We start from the raw sequence: 14,673 nt of genomic DNA, 5'->3' as shown, positions 1-14,673 counted from the left end.
GCTATTCTAGAACATAGAAAAAGATGGAGTACTCCCAAACTCATTTTATGAAGCAAGCGTAACACTAATACCAAAACCAGGGAAAGACAACACTGGAAAGGAAAACTACAGACCAATATCACTCATGAACATAGATGCAAAAAGCTTTAACAAAATCCTGGCCAACAGAATCCAACAACATATAAAAAAATTAATATATACAGACCAAGTGAGATTCATACCAGGTTTGCAAGGGTGGTTTAACATCAGTAAATCAATCAATGTAATCCACCACATAAACAAAACAAAGGAAAAAGACCATATGATTATATCAATTGATTGAGAAAAGGCATTTGATAAAATCCAACATCTATTCCTGTTTAAAACTCTCAGCAAAATAGGGACAGAAGGGAAATTCTTCAACATAATAAAGGGTATATATGCAAAGCCAATGGCCAACATTGTTATTAATGGAGAAAGACTCAAGGCATTCACCTTATGAACGGGAACCAGACAGGGATGCCCTCTATCACCACTGCTATTTAACATTGTATTGGAAGTCCTGGCCAGGGCAATAAGGCAAGAAAGAGAAATAAAAGGCATACATATTGGCAAAGAGGAATTAAAACTATCTCTATTTGCTGATGGTATGATCCTATACATAGAAAACCCAAGGACTCAATAAAAAGACTACTGGAACTAATAGAGAGGTTCAGCAAAGTGGCAGGACACAAGATCAACATACAAAAATCAGTTGGATTTCTCTACACCAGCAAGGACTCCTCTGATAAAGAAATAAGGGAAACCACACCATTCACTATAACTACAAAAAAGATAAAATATCTGGGAATAAACCTCACCAGAGACACAAAAGACCTATACAGAGAATCTATAAAACACTGCTACAAGAGACAACAAGGGTACTACCTAAATGGAAGAACCTGCCTTGTTCATGGATAGGTAGACTAAGCATTGTGAAAATGTCAATACCACCTAAAGCAATCTATGCATTTAAAGCAATCCCAATCTAGATTTCAACAAAATTTTTTAAGGACATGGAAAAACTTATTACTAATTTCATATGGAAAGGAAAGAGACCTTGAATAAGCAGAGCACTTCTCAAGAAGAAAAACAAAGTGGGAGGTCTCACACTCCCAGATCTTAAAAACTACTATATAGCCACAACAGCATGGTATTGGTACAATGATAGACAGACCAATGGAACAGAATCGAAAGCTCAGACACAGACCCATCCATCTATGGACAACTGATCTTTGACAAAGGCCCAAAGCCCATTAAATGGGGAAGGGAAAGCCTCTTTAACAAATGGTGCTGGCAAAACTGGATATCTACCTGTAGAAAAATGAAACAAGACCCATACCTCACCCCATACACAAAAACAAACTCAAGCTGGATCGAACACTTAAATGTAAAACCCAAAACTATAAAATTCATGAAAGATAAAATAGGGGCAAATCTAGGAGCCCTAATTTATGACATAAATAGACTCTCAAGCATAACCCAGAATGTGTAAGAAATAGAGAAGCTAGATGACTGGGACCTTTTAAAAATTAAATTCTTGTGTGCATCGGAAGATTTCGTTAAAAGGGTAAAAAGAGAACCTACAGATTGGGAGAAAATATTTGCCTATGACATATCTGACAAAGGACTTATCTCCAAAATCTACAGAAAACTTCAACACATCAACACCAAAAAGACAAATAACCCAATTCACAAATGGGCAAAAGACTTGAACAGACACTTCACCAAAGAACATATACAAGCAGCCAACAAACACATGAGAAATTGCTCACGATCATTAATCATTAGAGAGATGCAAATCAAAACAACAATGAGATATCATCTCACCCCAGCAAATAACAGCAAAGTTTAACAGATCAGATAGTAACAAATGCTGGCGGGGTTTTGGAGAGATAGGAACTCTTGTGCACTGCTGGCGGGATTGTGAAATGGTACAACCATTGTGGCAAATGGTATGGCGTTTCCTTAAAAAACTGAAAATAGAAGTACCATTTGACCCAGCAATTCCATTACTAGGAATATATCCTAAAGAGGTGAGAGAGAGCGCACGAACAGACATATGTACACCTATGTTCACTGCAGCACGATTCATAGCAAGGAGATGGAAACAACCTAAATACCCATCAACAGATGGGTAGATAACCAAATTATGGTATATCCACACAATGGAATAGTATGCCACATTAAAGAACAATGAGGGGTATGCAAATCATCTCACAATGTGGATGAACCTGGAGGACATTATGCTGAGTGAAATAAGTCAATCGCAGAAGGACAAGTACCATACAAGCCCATTACTGTAAAAAGATAGAGAAAGATTTGCTTGGGAAAGGGAACTCACCTCATAGGTTACCGGGATGGGAAGGGAAGAGGAGGGATTAATTTAGGGCTAGTTGGGGCTTACACGCTGACATGGGTAGGGGGAGGGATATACAGGAAGGATATATGACCACCATGATAACATTGGGAAATGAGAGGACACCGAACTGTGCACATAAGAGATAGATGATAGATGTTAAAACCAACCAATGTGTCCACAATACCACATTGCCATTAACACCAAACACTAGGCTATACAGATAAACACATAAACACCTGAGATGATCAGACAGGGATCAGTGAAGAGAGGTATACTCTAGACCAAGGATAGACTCAGCTGAGGCTAATCTTGTACAGACACCAATGATACAAAATACCTACAGTACTTACAGAAACAATAGAAGATAGACACAGAGTAATCCCTCACAGACATCCCAACACTATGGGAGTAAGATCCAATAGAGCTACTACCTCAGGACCATAGTACTAGGGTACACCAGACTCAATTGGCACAACAAAATACATAAAAGCATTGCTCCACATCCTACATTGGTGAATAGCAACTGGGGTCTTAAAAGCTTTCAAACAGCCATCAGGATGCAGCTAATGATCTCCTAGTGTCCAAAGTGAAGAAGAATGCACAAAAAAAAACCCAAGGGCATTTAGACACAGTCAATCCTAGGACACAATGGCCCCTGAGACCAGAAGAACCAGATGGTGCCTGGCTACTGATGCCTACCACTCAGGAAAGGATCAAATCTGGAGATCCTGGATAGAGTGGGAGGGAAAACGTGGAACAAAATCCAAAAACTCAATAATGACCAGAATTACTGGTCAGATGAAGTCTGGTGAGACTCCCAATAATATGGCCCTAAAATACATTTGGTGCCTGGAATAAAACTCACCCCCAGGGGTGGGTTCTCAGCCCAATGGTTAGTGAGATGTATACACAGACTACTCAACCTAGGATGCTGCACCCACACACTCAATGATAATACATCCCTTAAAGCAACAGACCATGGGACACCAAAGGACCAACATTCAAACTGATGAAATGCAGGACAAACAGGACTGCATAATTATGAGGGGCACAGAGGGAGTGTTGCAAGGTAGGGAGGGGAGGAGACTGGGTTAGGGCTGGACATGGCGAATGGGGAATAAAATTAAATGTATGCGTGACTTTGAATGTAAACAAGCTCTTAAAATAAAAAAAGAGCACTAAGTAATGGTATATCATTATTCCAATGAAAAAATAATGGCACAGATGACATTTCAGAGCCAAATACTGATCATGATAATTTATTACGTTCTTATCAGAAATAAAAATAATTTCAAATGCCCCCTGCCCAAAAAAAGCTCTAATACATATGAATCATGTAAGATTCAGATTAGGTGCTTTAAACTGTCACAGTGATCTTAGTTATCATAGTTATGGGACACATTATCACAGCTCTTTCAGATCCTGATGAGTTCTTAAAAAGTTCCTCAAAATAATGATCATAGCTGAAATGTAGGCTACAGGAGCCTAGAAAGGATCATACAGATTATCTTATTTGTGGTTTTAAAACTGTTACAAAGGATGTCAGACACTTCTATAATGGTGTGTCCAGGATTGTCCACAGAAGTGACAGCCCAGCTTCCCCACCCCCTTCTCAGGTTCTTGTGAGCATATCCCCTAGTCCCTTTTCCTTGCCTGGTCCACACTGGGAACAGAATTTTCTCTTCATTTCCCCTTCCTGTCATTATCCTATCCACCCTTCCTTGAAAGGTTCTCCCCACAGTGGCACTGGACAACCTGTCTTTGGGGGCAGCTGAGCCCTGGCCCAGCTCCTGGCAAGAACCATGATAAGGAAGCTCCACACCACTACAGTGTCCCTGTGGAAGATAACTGCTTATTAACTAAATGATTACATTTTCTCATGGACCAAAAATTTGTTTTATACTGCCCCCTTATTGATGTCACCCAATTTCAGTAAAACAATCTTCTGAAGGATGAGTGCCCCTACCAACTGAGGGAAAACTCCTCCTTCAGTTCTCTCTTCTCCAGTACCTTTAGAAAAAAGGACAACCCCAAGTTCTCTTCTCCTGTTTGTTTCTTTTTCCTATTCTCCTGTTTCAACCATTACAAATTCATTTTTATCTTTCTTCTATATAAGATTTTTTTTTAAGTAAAGGAGACCATAATTTCCTGAGGATTCATGGTCTAACAATATTAGTTATTCAAATAAAAACTCTGTAAAATGGCCAATATCAAGCAAACAATACCTTCCAGATCCACCGAATAAACAATTTTAAATTATATCATTATATACACTGGCAAACTGGAATGGCACAAAACTTAAGACTGTATGTTTCACTATCTGATTTTACTGAGCTCAAGTTTTTCTTGTGGCATTAATCTCTGAAAGTTGGTACTTAATAGTATAGAAAGCCTTATAAAAGTGCCTTTTCTTGCTATGCATTTTCCTCAGAAAAATTCCTAACTAATGTTCTACTATCAGATTTTGGAAAGGGTTAAGTTTTATAAACTATATGACACTATTTAGCATATTTTTAAAATATTTACATATCTTTATTTACAAATGACCCATACGTATAAATAACTTTCCCTTAAATAACAGTTAATGGGCCATCAGTTATTCAAATATGAAATCATTCATTCATTCTATAACAAATACGTATTGAATGTCAACTATGTTCTAAAACTTTTCTGGATATTAAAATGGTGGTAAGGCAGAACAATGTCTTTATTCACAGGGATGATGCAGTGTGGTAGAAGAACTAGATCATAAGTAATTAGGAAGCAAATAATGGAAGAAAAGAGATCCTAAGGAAGTAAAGGAGGCAGGTGAGCAGAGAATATGGAGTAGATATTTACAGAAATGTGAGATCATGGGGTCCCCTAACACTGAAGAAAGAGCTGTTTAACACTTTTCCTGTTCACATGAATTACTGTACTTCGCTATTGTAAGATTTATATATATATTAATTAGATAATATAGACCATAAAATTCATCCTTTTAAAAAATATGATTCAGTGGTTTTTAGTATATGCACAGGTCTGAACAACCATCACCACTATCTCTTTCCAGAACATTTTCATCATCCCAAAAGGAAACCCCATATCTATTAACAATCACTCCACATTTCCCTCCTCCCTGGTAACTACCAATTGGCTTTCTGTCTCTATAGATTTCCCTATTCTGGGTATTTCATATAAATATAATATATGGCTTCTTTTACCCAGCATTTTTAAAGCTCATCTATGTTGTTGTATATATCAGTATTACATTCCTTTAACGGCCAGCTAATATTCTGTAATATGGATATATCAGTTTATTTATGCATTTATTCATGAGTTGATGGACATCGAGTCATATCCATTTTTTTTGGCTATTAGGAATACTGCTGCTATGAACATTTTATGTATCAATTTTTGTGTTTCAGAATCTGTTTTAACTCCTTTTGGTCATATACTTCGGAGTGAATTGATGAGCCATATGGTAACTCTATATTTAACTTTTCGAGGAATTGACAAACTATTCTATAAAGTGGTTGCATCAATTTATAGTCCCACTAGCATGTGCAAGGGTTCTAGTTTCTCTACATCCTTGTGATTCCCCTGTATTTTATTAATAAGCTCCCTTTTTTAAACAAAGTAATTGGAATGACTTTTGCAACCAAAAATTGCCTGAATATAGTTCCAAGAAAGAACTAATATTTTAGCAGGTTAAGTCAATTTTTATACAAAAAAAGATGAAACAAACACATAACAAAACTGCAGAGCCTATATAATTTTTAATAAATTGCTAATGTAAAAATAAACCCAAGCTCCATCATAAGCTTATCTTTTACAATTTTTAAAAATCATAGAAATCTGTACTCACCAAAGCAAATTCATCTACATGAATTCTGGTTTTTTCTATTTCTCCCCCTATACATCTAGGGAGAATTGATGATTCAGCTCCTTTAGCAAATAAAAATTTCTCACCTAAAAAGAAAAATTACTTATCAAGTTCTTAATATTAGACTAGTAAAAATTCATAAAAGTTTTGATTGGTTACCTGAAGGTGCCTGAACAATTATACTCATTCTTCTACGATCTGAATCAAATTCCAGAATGTGAAGCAGTCTGTACCTAAGGGAAAGACAACAACTTTACTTTGTATGAATGATATTAAATGATATTTGGAAAGAATACCAATAAAAGATAAAATGGCTAACTTAGAACAAGAAATTAATCTCAGCTACATTTTCAAGATCATGGATTATGAAGCATTAACAACAACACAGGATAGAAATAGAAGGAACAGACATTTATTGACTTATGAAATGCCATGTACTTTATATACCTCATGTCATTTAATACATGGGAGAACCCAAGGAGGTAGGTCTTATGTCATTTTATGAGTGAAGACTACTAAGCTCAGAAAGTTTTAAGTAATTTGCCTAAAGTCAAAGATGCTTATGAGTGGCAGGCCTAGAATCCTGGTAGGTCAAGCTCCATGTTTTTCCTTATTAAAAAAGGTGACTGATTCCCACCTTTTATTTTTTGTCCTAACACACATGAGAAATACAACATACTTTCATTAGTAACAGAGGCTCATTACAGCAATGATTCTGAAGGTGGGCTAGGGTGTGTGTATACAAGCAGGGAAACAAATGTCTCTTTAGCTCGTTGGCAAAAAATTTATGGAGATGGGTCAAGTGTGGCTTGCAAAGTCTTCCAGATGAATCTTGTACAACTGTGTACATATGGAATGCTTTGTATATCTCAAAGAAAAACACTGAAATATTTCATATTGAATGACTGTCTTAGTCCTCTAGTGCTGCTGTAACAGAAATACCACAAGTGGATGACTTAACAAATAGGAGTTTAGGAGGTTAGAAGTCCAAATTCAGAGTGCTGGCTCTAGGGGCTGGGTGAAGGACCTTGGGCTTCAGCTCTGCCTGTTATTCTAGGCCCACTGGAGTTAGAGGCATCTCCTAACTCAGACAGCTGATGGCTGCTAAGGCTTACAAACCCAAGGTCAGCAGGCAACACAGCAGGACACTGAGATGAAGACATGGCCAAATGCAGGATCCAGATGTGCCAGAGCTAAAGACCTTCCTCAAAACTTTTCCTTATACACTGGAAGCAGCCAAACCCCAAAGGCAACTACTAAGCTGCTCACAGCAGATTCCACTATGGAGGTGATTACAATATCATGGAGAATAACTACATCCAGCTGCCCAGCCACTCAAAAACACAGTCCAGCCAAGTTGACATACAACCTTTCCACAATGATGCTTCATTATTAGCTTGAATAAAAACATGTAAAGTAAAAATCTGAAATGATTTATAACTGATGAAGTGAGTTAGAGAGTCTCTCATATGAAAGCAGCCAAATACATAGTGGATAAGGTACATGACTGCTAACTGGTAGGTCAGCGGTTCAAACCCATTAGCTGCTCAGCAGAAGGAAGATGGGGCGATCTACTTCAGTAAAGATTTACAGCCTCGGAAACCCAACAGGGGTTGTTGTTACAAGTTGGAAATGACTCAAAGGCAGTGAGTTTTTTTTTTTTTTAATTTCGTTAGGAAAAGCATAATCTGGAAGAGCAAAGCTAAAGTTATGATCAAAATTGATAAAACCATGAAAGGTATGAATATAATAATAATAAAGTATGGACTAATTTACCCCACAGTGGCAGTATCAGAATTCCTTAATGTTTGAAAGATAAAAATCACAGGAAATAAAAGGAAGATTTTCTTTATTCAATGAACAGAAACTTATGAAACTCATTACTCTAGAAGTGTATATAAATGAACACATAAGTAAATTCAAGAGCTATTAAGTTCAAATACAGAGGAAACACTCATAGCCTATGATGATTATTATTACTGTGATGAGATACAATGTAATAATGACTTCATTCAAGAGCAGAGGTCAGTAAACTTTTCCTATTAAGAGCCACATATTTTAGGCTTTGGAGGACACATAAGGTCTCTGTTGCATTCTTTTCTTTTGGGAGGAGGGGTGAGGGAGGGGGCCAACTCTGTAGTAGCTCCTGGGCTATATAAAAACAGACATAGTCTACATTTTACCTTCAGGCTATAGTTTACTGCCTCCTGTTCTATACCATACTTAATATACAGAACATTACAAAATATGAGAAAAAATTACCGTTCTAATTTTCCAAGTATTTTAACTTCCATAGTTTCTTCAGAACTGCCAATAAATACAATGCCAATTCTAGAGATTAAAAGGAGAAAGAAATTTATGGGATGGTATTTCAGATATCATGATCCTTCACTGTTAGTTTGAATCAAACATCTAAAATGAAAGTTAAAATGTATGTTATAATATCTTCTTAAAATATATAATTATTTTTAAGAACCTGAAGAATCAGAATAGACAAAGAATAACTACTATTCATGTTGTTAATGAAAAATTTCAAAGACAGCTACATGGAAGTATCTTTCACAAAACTGCAATACTTAGATTTCACAGTAGCCAGACTTTAAGAGGTCTCTTCCAAGTATGACTCAATGTAACCTTGAACACAGAAATAATAACACACTTCAATTTTTCATTTAAAACTTAATTTAATATGTACTACCTTTATGTGTTTATGAATTAAACAATATAAAATGATTAATCTGCATTTGACAGTTTAAAATGATAATTCCTTAATATTTTAATGCTTCATTTAAAAAAGTATTTTTTCAGAAGATTTAGAAATTAGACTGAACTACCTTGCAGCAGCTTCCACTAGAGCCTTTTCATCTGGGGAGGATGCATAGTACTCTAACTGGGAGGGTGTGAGGTTGGATTGCCAGGGACCATCACCAATGCCATCAGTCTGAACACTGCTAATCTGTACTGTGTGACAGAGACTGACTGCCTTAAAGAAGAGGTCATGTTCTTTAATCTGCAGAAACATAATTAATATTCATGATAAAACTACCATGCCCAAATATCATTTAGGAAATCAGTGTATACACACACACACACACACACATTCAGTAAATATAATGAATAATTTTGTAATGTAAGCTCTAGAACAAGAGTGCTACTGTCTTAACTTGGATGGGTAATAGCTGGTTAGCTTTGCCTCTGAAAAGTAAACTATTGTCAATACCACACAATAAAGCACAACAAAACAATGGCAGTTTATTCACACCTATCCATAATCACACTGAATGTAGTAAATGGATTAAATGTACTAGTCAGAGACAGAAAGTAACAGAATGGATTAAAAAAAACATGATCCATCAATATGTTGTCTATAAGACACATACCTTAGACACAAACATATAAATAAGCTATAATTAATAGGACAGAGAATTATGTATCACGCAAATGGTAACCAAAAAAGCAGGAGTAGCAATACTGAACTCTGATAAAATAGACTTTAAGGCAAAATCCACCAAAGACAAGAGCACTGTATAATGATTAAAGGGCTAATTCACTTACAAGATATAACTATAATAAATAACAGAGTTCCAAAACACCTAAAAAAATTCTAGCAACACTGAAAAGAAAAATAGACAGTTTCACAATAATAGCAGACTTTAACACATTACTTTTGATGAAGGACAGAACAACTAAAAAGAAACTCAACAAACATATAGACGATCTAAATAAAATAACACAATCAATCAACCTGACCCCACAGACATATACAGAACTCTCCAACTAACAGCAACACAGTACACATTCTTCTCCATGCACATTGATCATTCTCTAGAATAAACCATATCTTAGGCCACAAAGCAAGCCTCAATAAATTTTAAAATACTGAAACAGTATGAAGCACCTTCTCTGATCACAAAGCTATAAAATTAGTAATCAGTAACAGGAAGAACAAGGAAAAAAAATCAAATACATGGAAACTGAATAAAACTCTGCTTAAAAACCACTGGTAACAGATGAAATTGAAAAAGAAATAAAAAATTCCTAGAATCAAACAAGAATGAAAGCACAACATACCAAAACCTTTGGGACACAACAAAAGCAGTAGTCAGGATGTCAATTTATAGCAATAAATGCACACATCAAAATGAAGGGTCAAAATCAATACCTTAACCCTACACCTAAAACAGACAGAAGAAGAGCCACAAAAGAAGCCCATAGCTACCAGGAGAAAAGAAATAATAAAGATTAGAGGAGAAATAAATGAATCAGGAAATAAAAACCAATCAAAAGAATCACCAACATTAGAGGTTGGTTCTTTGGAAAAATTAGTAAAACCTAGAAACCAACTGCCAAATTGAGAAAAGAAAAGGAGGAGAAAATGCAAATAACCCAAGTAGGAAATGAAATGAGTGACATTACAAGAGAACCAAGTGAAATAAAAAAGATCATAATGGAATATTATGAAATATATTTCAACAGATTTGAAAACCTAGAAAAAATGGACAAATTTCTAGCAACACATTACCTACTCAAACCAACACAAACTAAGGTAGAAAATAGTAACAGATCCGTAACAAAAGAAGAATTTTAAGAGGTCATTAAAAAAAAAAATAACAAAAAACCCCAACTCCCAACAGAAAAAAAGTCCTGGCCCAGATGGCTTCACTGGAGAATCCCAACAAGAATTCAGAGAAGAGTTGACATCAATAGTTCTCAAACTACTCCAGAACATAAAAAGGAAGGAATATTCCCTAATTCATTCTGTGAAGCCAACATAATCCTGATATCAAAGCCAGGAAAAGATACCACTAAAAAAGAAAATTACAGACCAATATCCCTCATGAATATAGATGCAAAAATTATCAACAAACTTCTAGCCAACAAATACCACTACTACTAATAACACATCATGACCAGTGGGCTTCATACTATGTATCGAAGGAAGGTTTAACACTAGAAAAATCAATCAATATAATCAATATAATCCACCACATTAATTTAACAAAAAAGGAAAAAGAATCAAATGATTACCTCAATAGATGCTGAAAGGCATCTGATAAAGTCCAACACCCATTCCTGATAAAAAACCTCTCAGCAAAATAGGAACAGAAGGGAAATTCTTCAACGTAATTAAGGGCACATATACAAAACCAATGTTGTTATATATGCTGTCAAGTCAGACCCGACTCACAGTGACCCCTCCTTGGGTTTCCAAGGTGGTATCACTATGGAAGTAGATTGCCCCACCTTTCTTCTGAGGAGTAGCCAACATTATTCTCAATGAAAAGAGCCTGAAAACATTCCCCTTACGAATGGGAACCAGACAAGGATGCTTTTTATCACCACACTTATTCAATATTGTACTGGAAGTCCTAGCTTGAGCAGTAAGGCAAGAAAGGGAAAAAAAGGCATACAAATCGGTAAGGAAAAAGTAAAACTATCCCTATTCACAGATGACATGATCATATAAAAAGAAAATCCCAGAGACTCCACAAGAAAGCTACTGGATTTTAGCAAAGTAGCAGGGTATAAGATTAACAAACAAAAATCAGTTGGACTCCTCTACACTAACAAGGAAAACTCTGACAAGGAAATGAGGAAAACAACACCACCTACAGTAGCCCTCAAATAGATAAAATACTTAGGAATAAATTTAACTAGGGGCATAAAAGACATTTATAAAAAGACAACTACAAAATGTTACTGCTAGAAACCAAAAGAGACCACCCAAACAAACAAACAAAAAAAAACCAAATTCACTGCCCTCGAGTCAATTCTGACTGACAGTGACCCCCTTTTGGGTTTCTGGGTGGTAAAATCTTTACAGAAGTAGATTGCCCCATCTTCCTTCTGTGGAGTGGCTGGTGGGTTTGAACTGCCAACCTTCTGGTTAGCAGTCAAATGCTTTAGGTACCACACCACAAGAGCTCCTTAAAAGACTTACATAAATGGAAAAAAACATACCATGCTCATGGATAGAACAATTAACTTTGTGAAAATGTCAATACTACCCCCAAAAATCTACAAATATGATGCAATCCTGATCCAAATTTTAACACATTCTTTAATGAGATGGAAAAACTAATCACCAACTTTATATGGAAAGGAAAGAGATCTCTGATAAACAAAGCATTATTGAAGAAGAGGAACAAGGCAGGAGGCCTCATAGAGTTTGCAACCAATGTCACGGAACAATTTGTGTAGGAACCATTGACTGGAGAATGAATATGCTATGTGACCTTTCACCTGAAGTACAATAAAATGTTAAAAGAAAAAAAAATTGTCATATTTGCTTATGACCCTTCAACATAACATCTTTTTTAAGAGACATAAACAAATTGCAAGTAAAGGGGACCACTCTTTGATGGAACAAGTGAGGGCTCAAATGCATTAAAAACTCCCCATATGGAGCAAAGAAGAGTAAAGAAAATAAAAAACTCAAGAAAATAATTAGTCCAAAGGACTAACAGACCAAATGAACCACAGCCTCCACTACCCTGAAACCAGAAGAACTGGATGGTACGTGGCTACCACTATCAACTGCTCTGATTGGGATCAAAATAGAAGGGCCTGGACAGTGTAACAGAAAAAATGAAGAACAAAATTCAAAATCATAAAAGAAGACCAGACTTATCAGTCTGACAGAAACTGGTGGAACCCCTGAGACTATGGCCCTTCAAACCTGGAACTGAGCCCACTTTGGGAGTCAACTTTCAGCCAAACAATAGACAGGGCTATAAAGTGCTGAATAATAATACCAGGGACACATGCACTCCTACAAACAATCAACCATACAAAACCAGAAGGGCAGCATTTGCCCAAAAACAAAGTTCAGAAGGCAGGAAGGGGCAAGAAAGAGGATGAATGGAAACAAGAAACTCAGGAAGGATGTAGGAGGAGTACCGTTACATTGAGAAGATCGTAACTAATGTCATGAAAAAAAGTATGTGTATAAATTGTTGAATGGAAAACTAATTTGCTTCATAAACTTTCACCCAAAGACAATAAAACGTTAAAAATAATCAATTGATCATAACAAAAAAAAAAGGATTAAAAATATTTAAGCTTCATTTCTTAGCACCATCTTTTTTACCTCAAGATATAAGAACTTTCATTAACACAGTACCATTTAAATACCCAGAAAACTAAGGGAGACACATAGTAAATGACAAATTAAAGTGGACTGTGATTATATACCCTCAGGATTATATTTTGTAGCATTGAATCAGAGGACATACATTTCAAATGTGTTTCTCGCCCCACTGACACTTAAAATTTTTTTTACTACAACCCACCAACTACTGAAAACTATAATAAAATCAAAGATGTCAGTGAACTGTAATCCATGTTCATTAATTTAAAAATTGCTTACTAGTTCAATTTCATAGTCTGGACTGGTTGTAAAAGAAGAACTGGTTGTAAGATGGGATAAGTTGTTAAGATGGGATAAACTACTGAGGTATGATAAGTTTCCTTCTGAAGAGTCTGGTGTTGGTCCTTCAGGTAAAAGTCTACCATTGATTTCTTGGTATTTTATGCCATTGATGGAACATTCTCGAAACTGCATCTCATTTTCAGTCAATGTACCAGTTTTATCTGTAAACACATACTCCACCTAAAGAGAAAACGAAACAAATCTGTGCTTTAATATGTTAAAAACAAACAAACAAACAAAACCCTTGTACTCTGACTTCTGAAGTTTATCTACTAACATTAATATGAGAGCTCTGGTAGCGTAGTGCCTAAGGCACTTGACTGCTAACCAGAAGGCTGGCAGTTCAAACCCACCAGCCACTCCTCGGAAGGAAGATGGGGCAATTTACTTTCCATAGTGATACTGCCTCAGTTGAAACCCAAGGAGGGGTTGCTATGAGTCGAGTCCAACCTGACGGCACATAACAATAACAACAACAACAACATTAATATACTGATGCTGACTGATGCTGAGATTCTTATAATCCAAGCACAACTGAATAATAAATATGGCAAAGAAACAAAAAAGAGTAAAACAAAGTATTTCAAATCTGTATGCACTTTGAAGTTTGTAGTGTCTTTAAGTGCATATTCACCCCTAAAGTTTACTGAGAACATGGTATTAGCACTTCTTTTCTATCTCTTGGATAAGACTTTTTAAATTACTATTCCTCAAGAATTCACATTACGGCAAGGGTTGAAGGAATGCAAATGTTGCATTATAGCAGAACTGAATGTAGTAAGAAAGAAGTAGAAGCAAACTGAGAAAATGCAGCAAGCAAAAGAAGACTTTAACTATCATCAATAATCTCAGAGAGGTAAGAGTATATGTTACGTTTAAGAATCAGGAATAAGATGCAATTAAAAAAAAAGACTCTCCAGAGAATACGAGTATATTGTTGTTGTTGTTGTTGTTGTTGTTAAGCGCTGTCGAGTCGTTTCCGACTCATAGCGACCC

At 36.0% G+C, this 14,673-nt stretch overlaps 1 protein-coding gene across 1 annotated transcript in view; it reads right to left on the bottom strand.

Moving 5' to 3' along the window:
• ATP11B (ATPase phospholipid transporting 11B (putative)) overlaps positions 1–14,673 on the bottom strand; it is a 124,583-nt gene that overhangs the window by 62,816 nt on the left and 47,094 nt on the right. The window contains exons 13-17 of the mRNA XM_042780284.1: positions 13,615–13,857; positions 9,080–9,255; positions 8,508–8,576; positions 6,405–6,478; positions 6,228–6,331 (exon numbers count right to left, since the gene is read on the bottom strand). Of these exons, the coding sequence (XP_042636218.1) occupies positions 6,228–6,331; positions 6,405–6,478; positions 8,508–8,576; positions 9,080–9,255; positions 13,615–13,857 (666 nt within the window). The remainder of the gene's footprint in view (positions 1–6,227; positions 6,332–6,404; positions 6,479–8,507; positions 8,577–9,079; positions 9,256–13,614; positions 13,858–14,673) is intronic.

Source organism: Orycteropus afer, unplaced genomic scaffold (genome assembly GCF_000298275.1).
Source record: "Orycteropus afer afer isolate SDZICR_OR568_19922 unplaced genomic scaffold, OryAfe1.0 scaffold00032, whole genome shotgun sequence".
NCBI lineage: Eukaryota > Metazoa > Chordata > Mammalia > Tubulidentata > Orycteropodidae > Orycteropus > Orycteropus afer.
The sequence above is the reverse complement of the archived record's forward strand: the minus strand, read 5'-3'. Positions and strand labels throughout refer to the sequence as shown.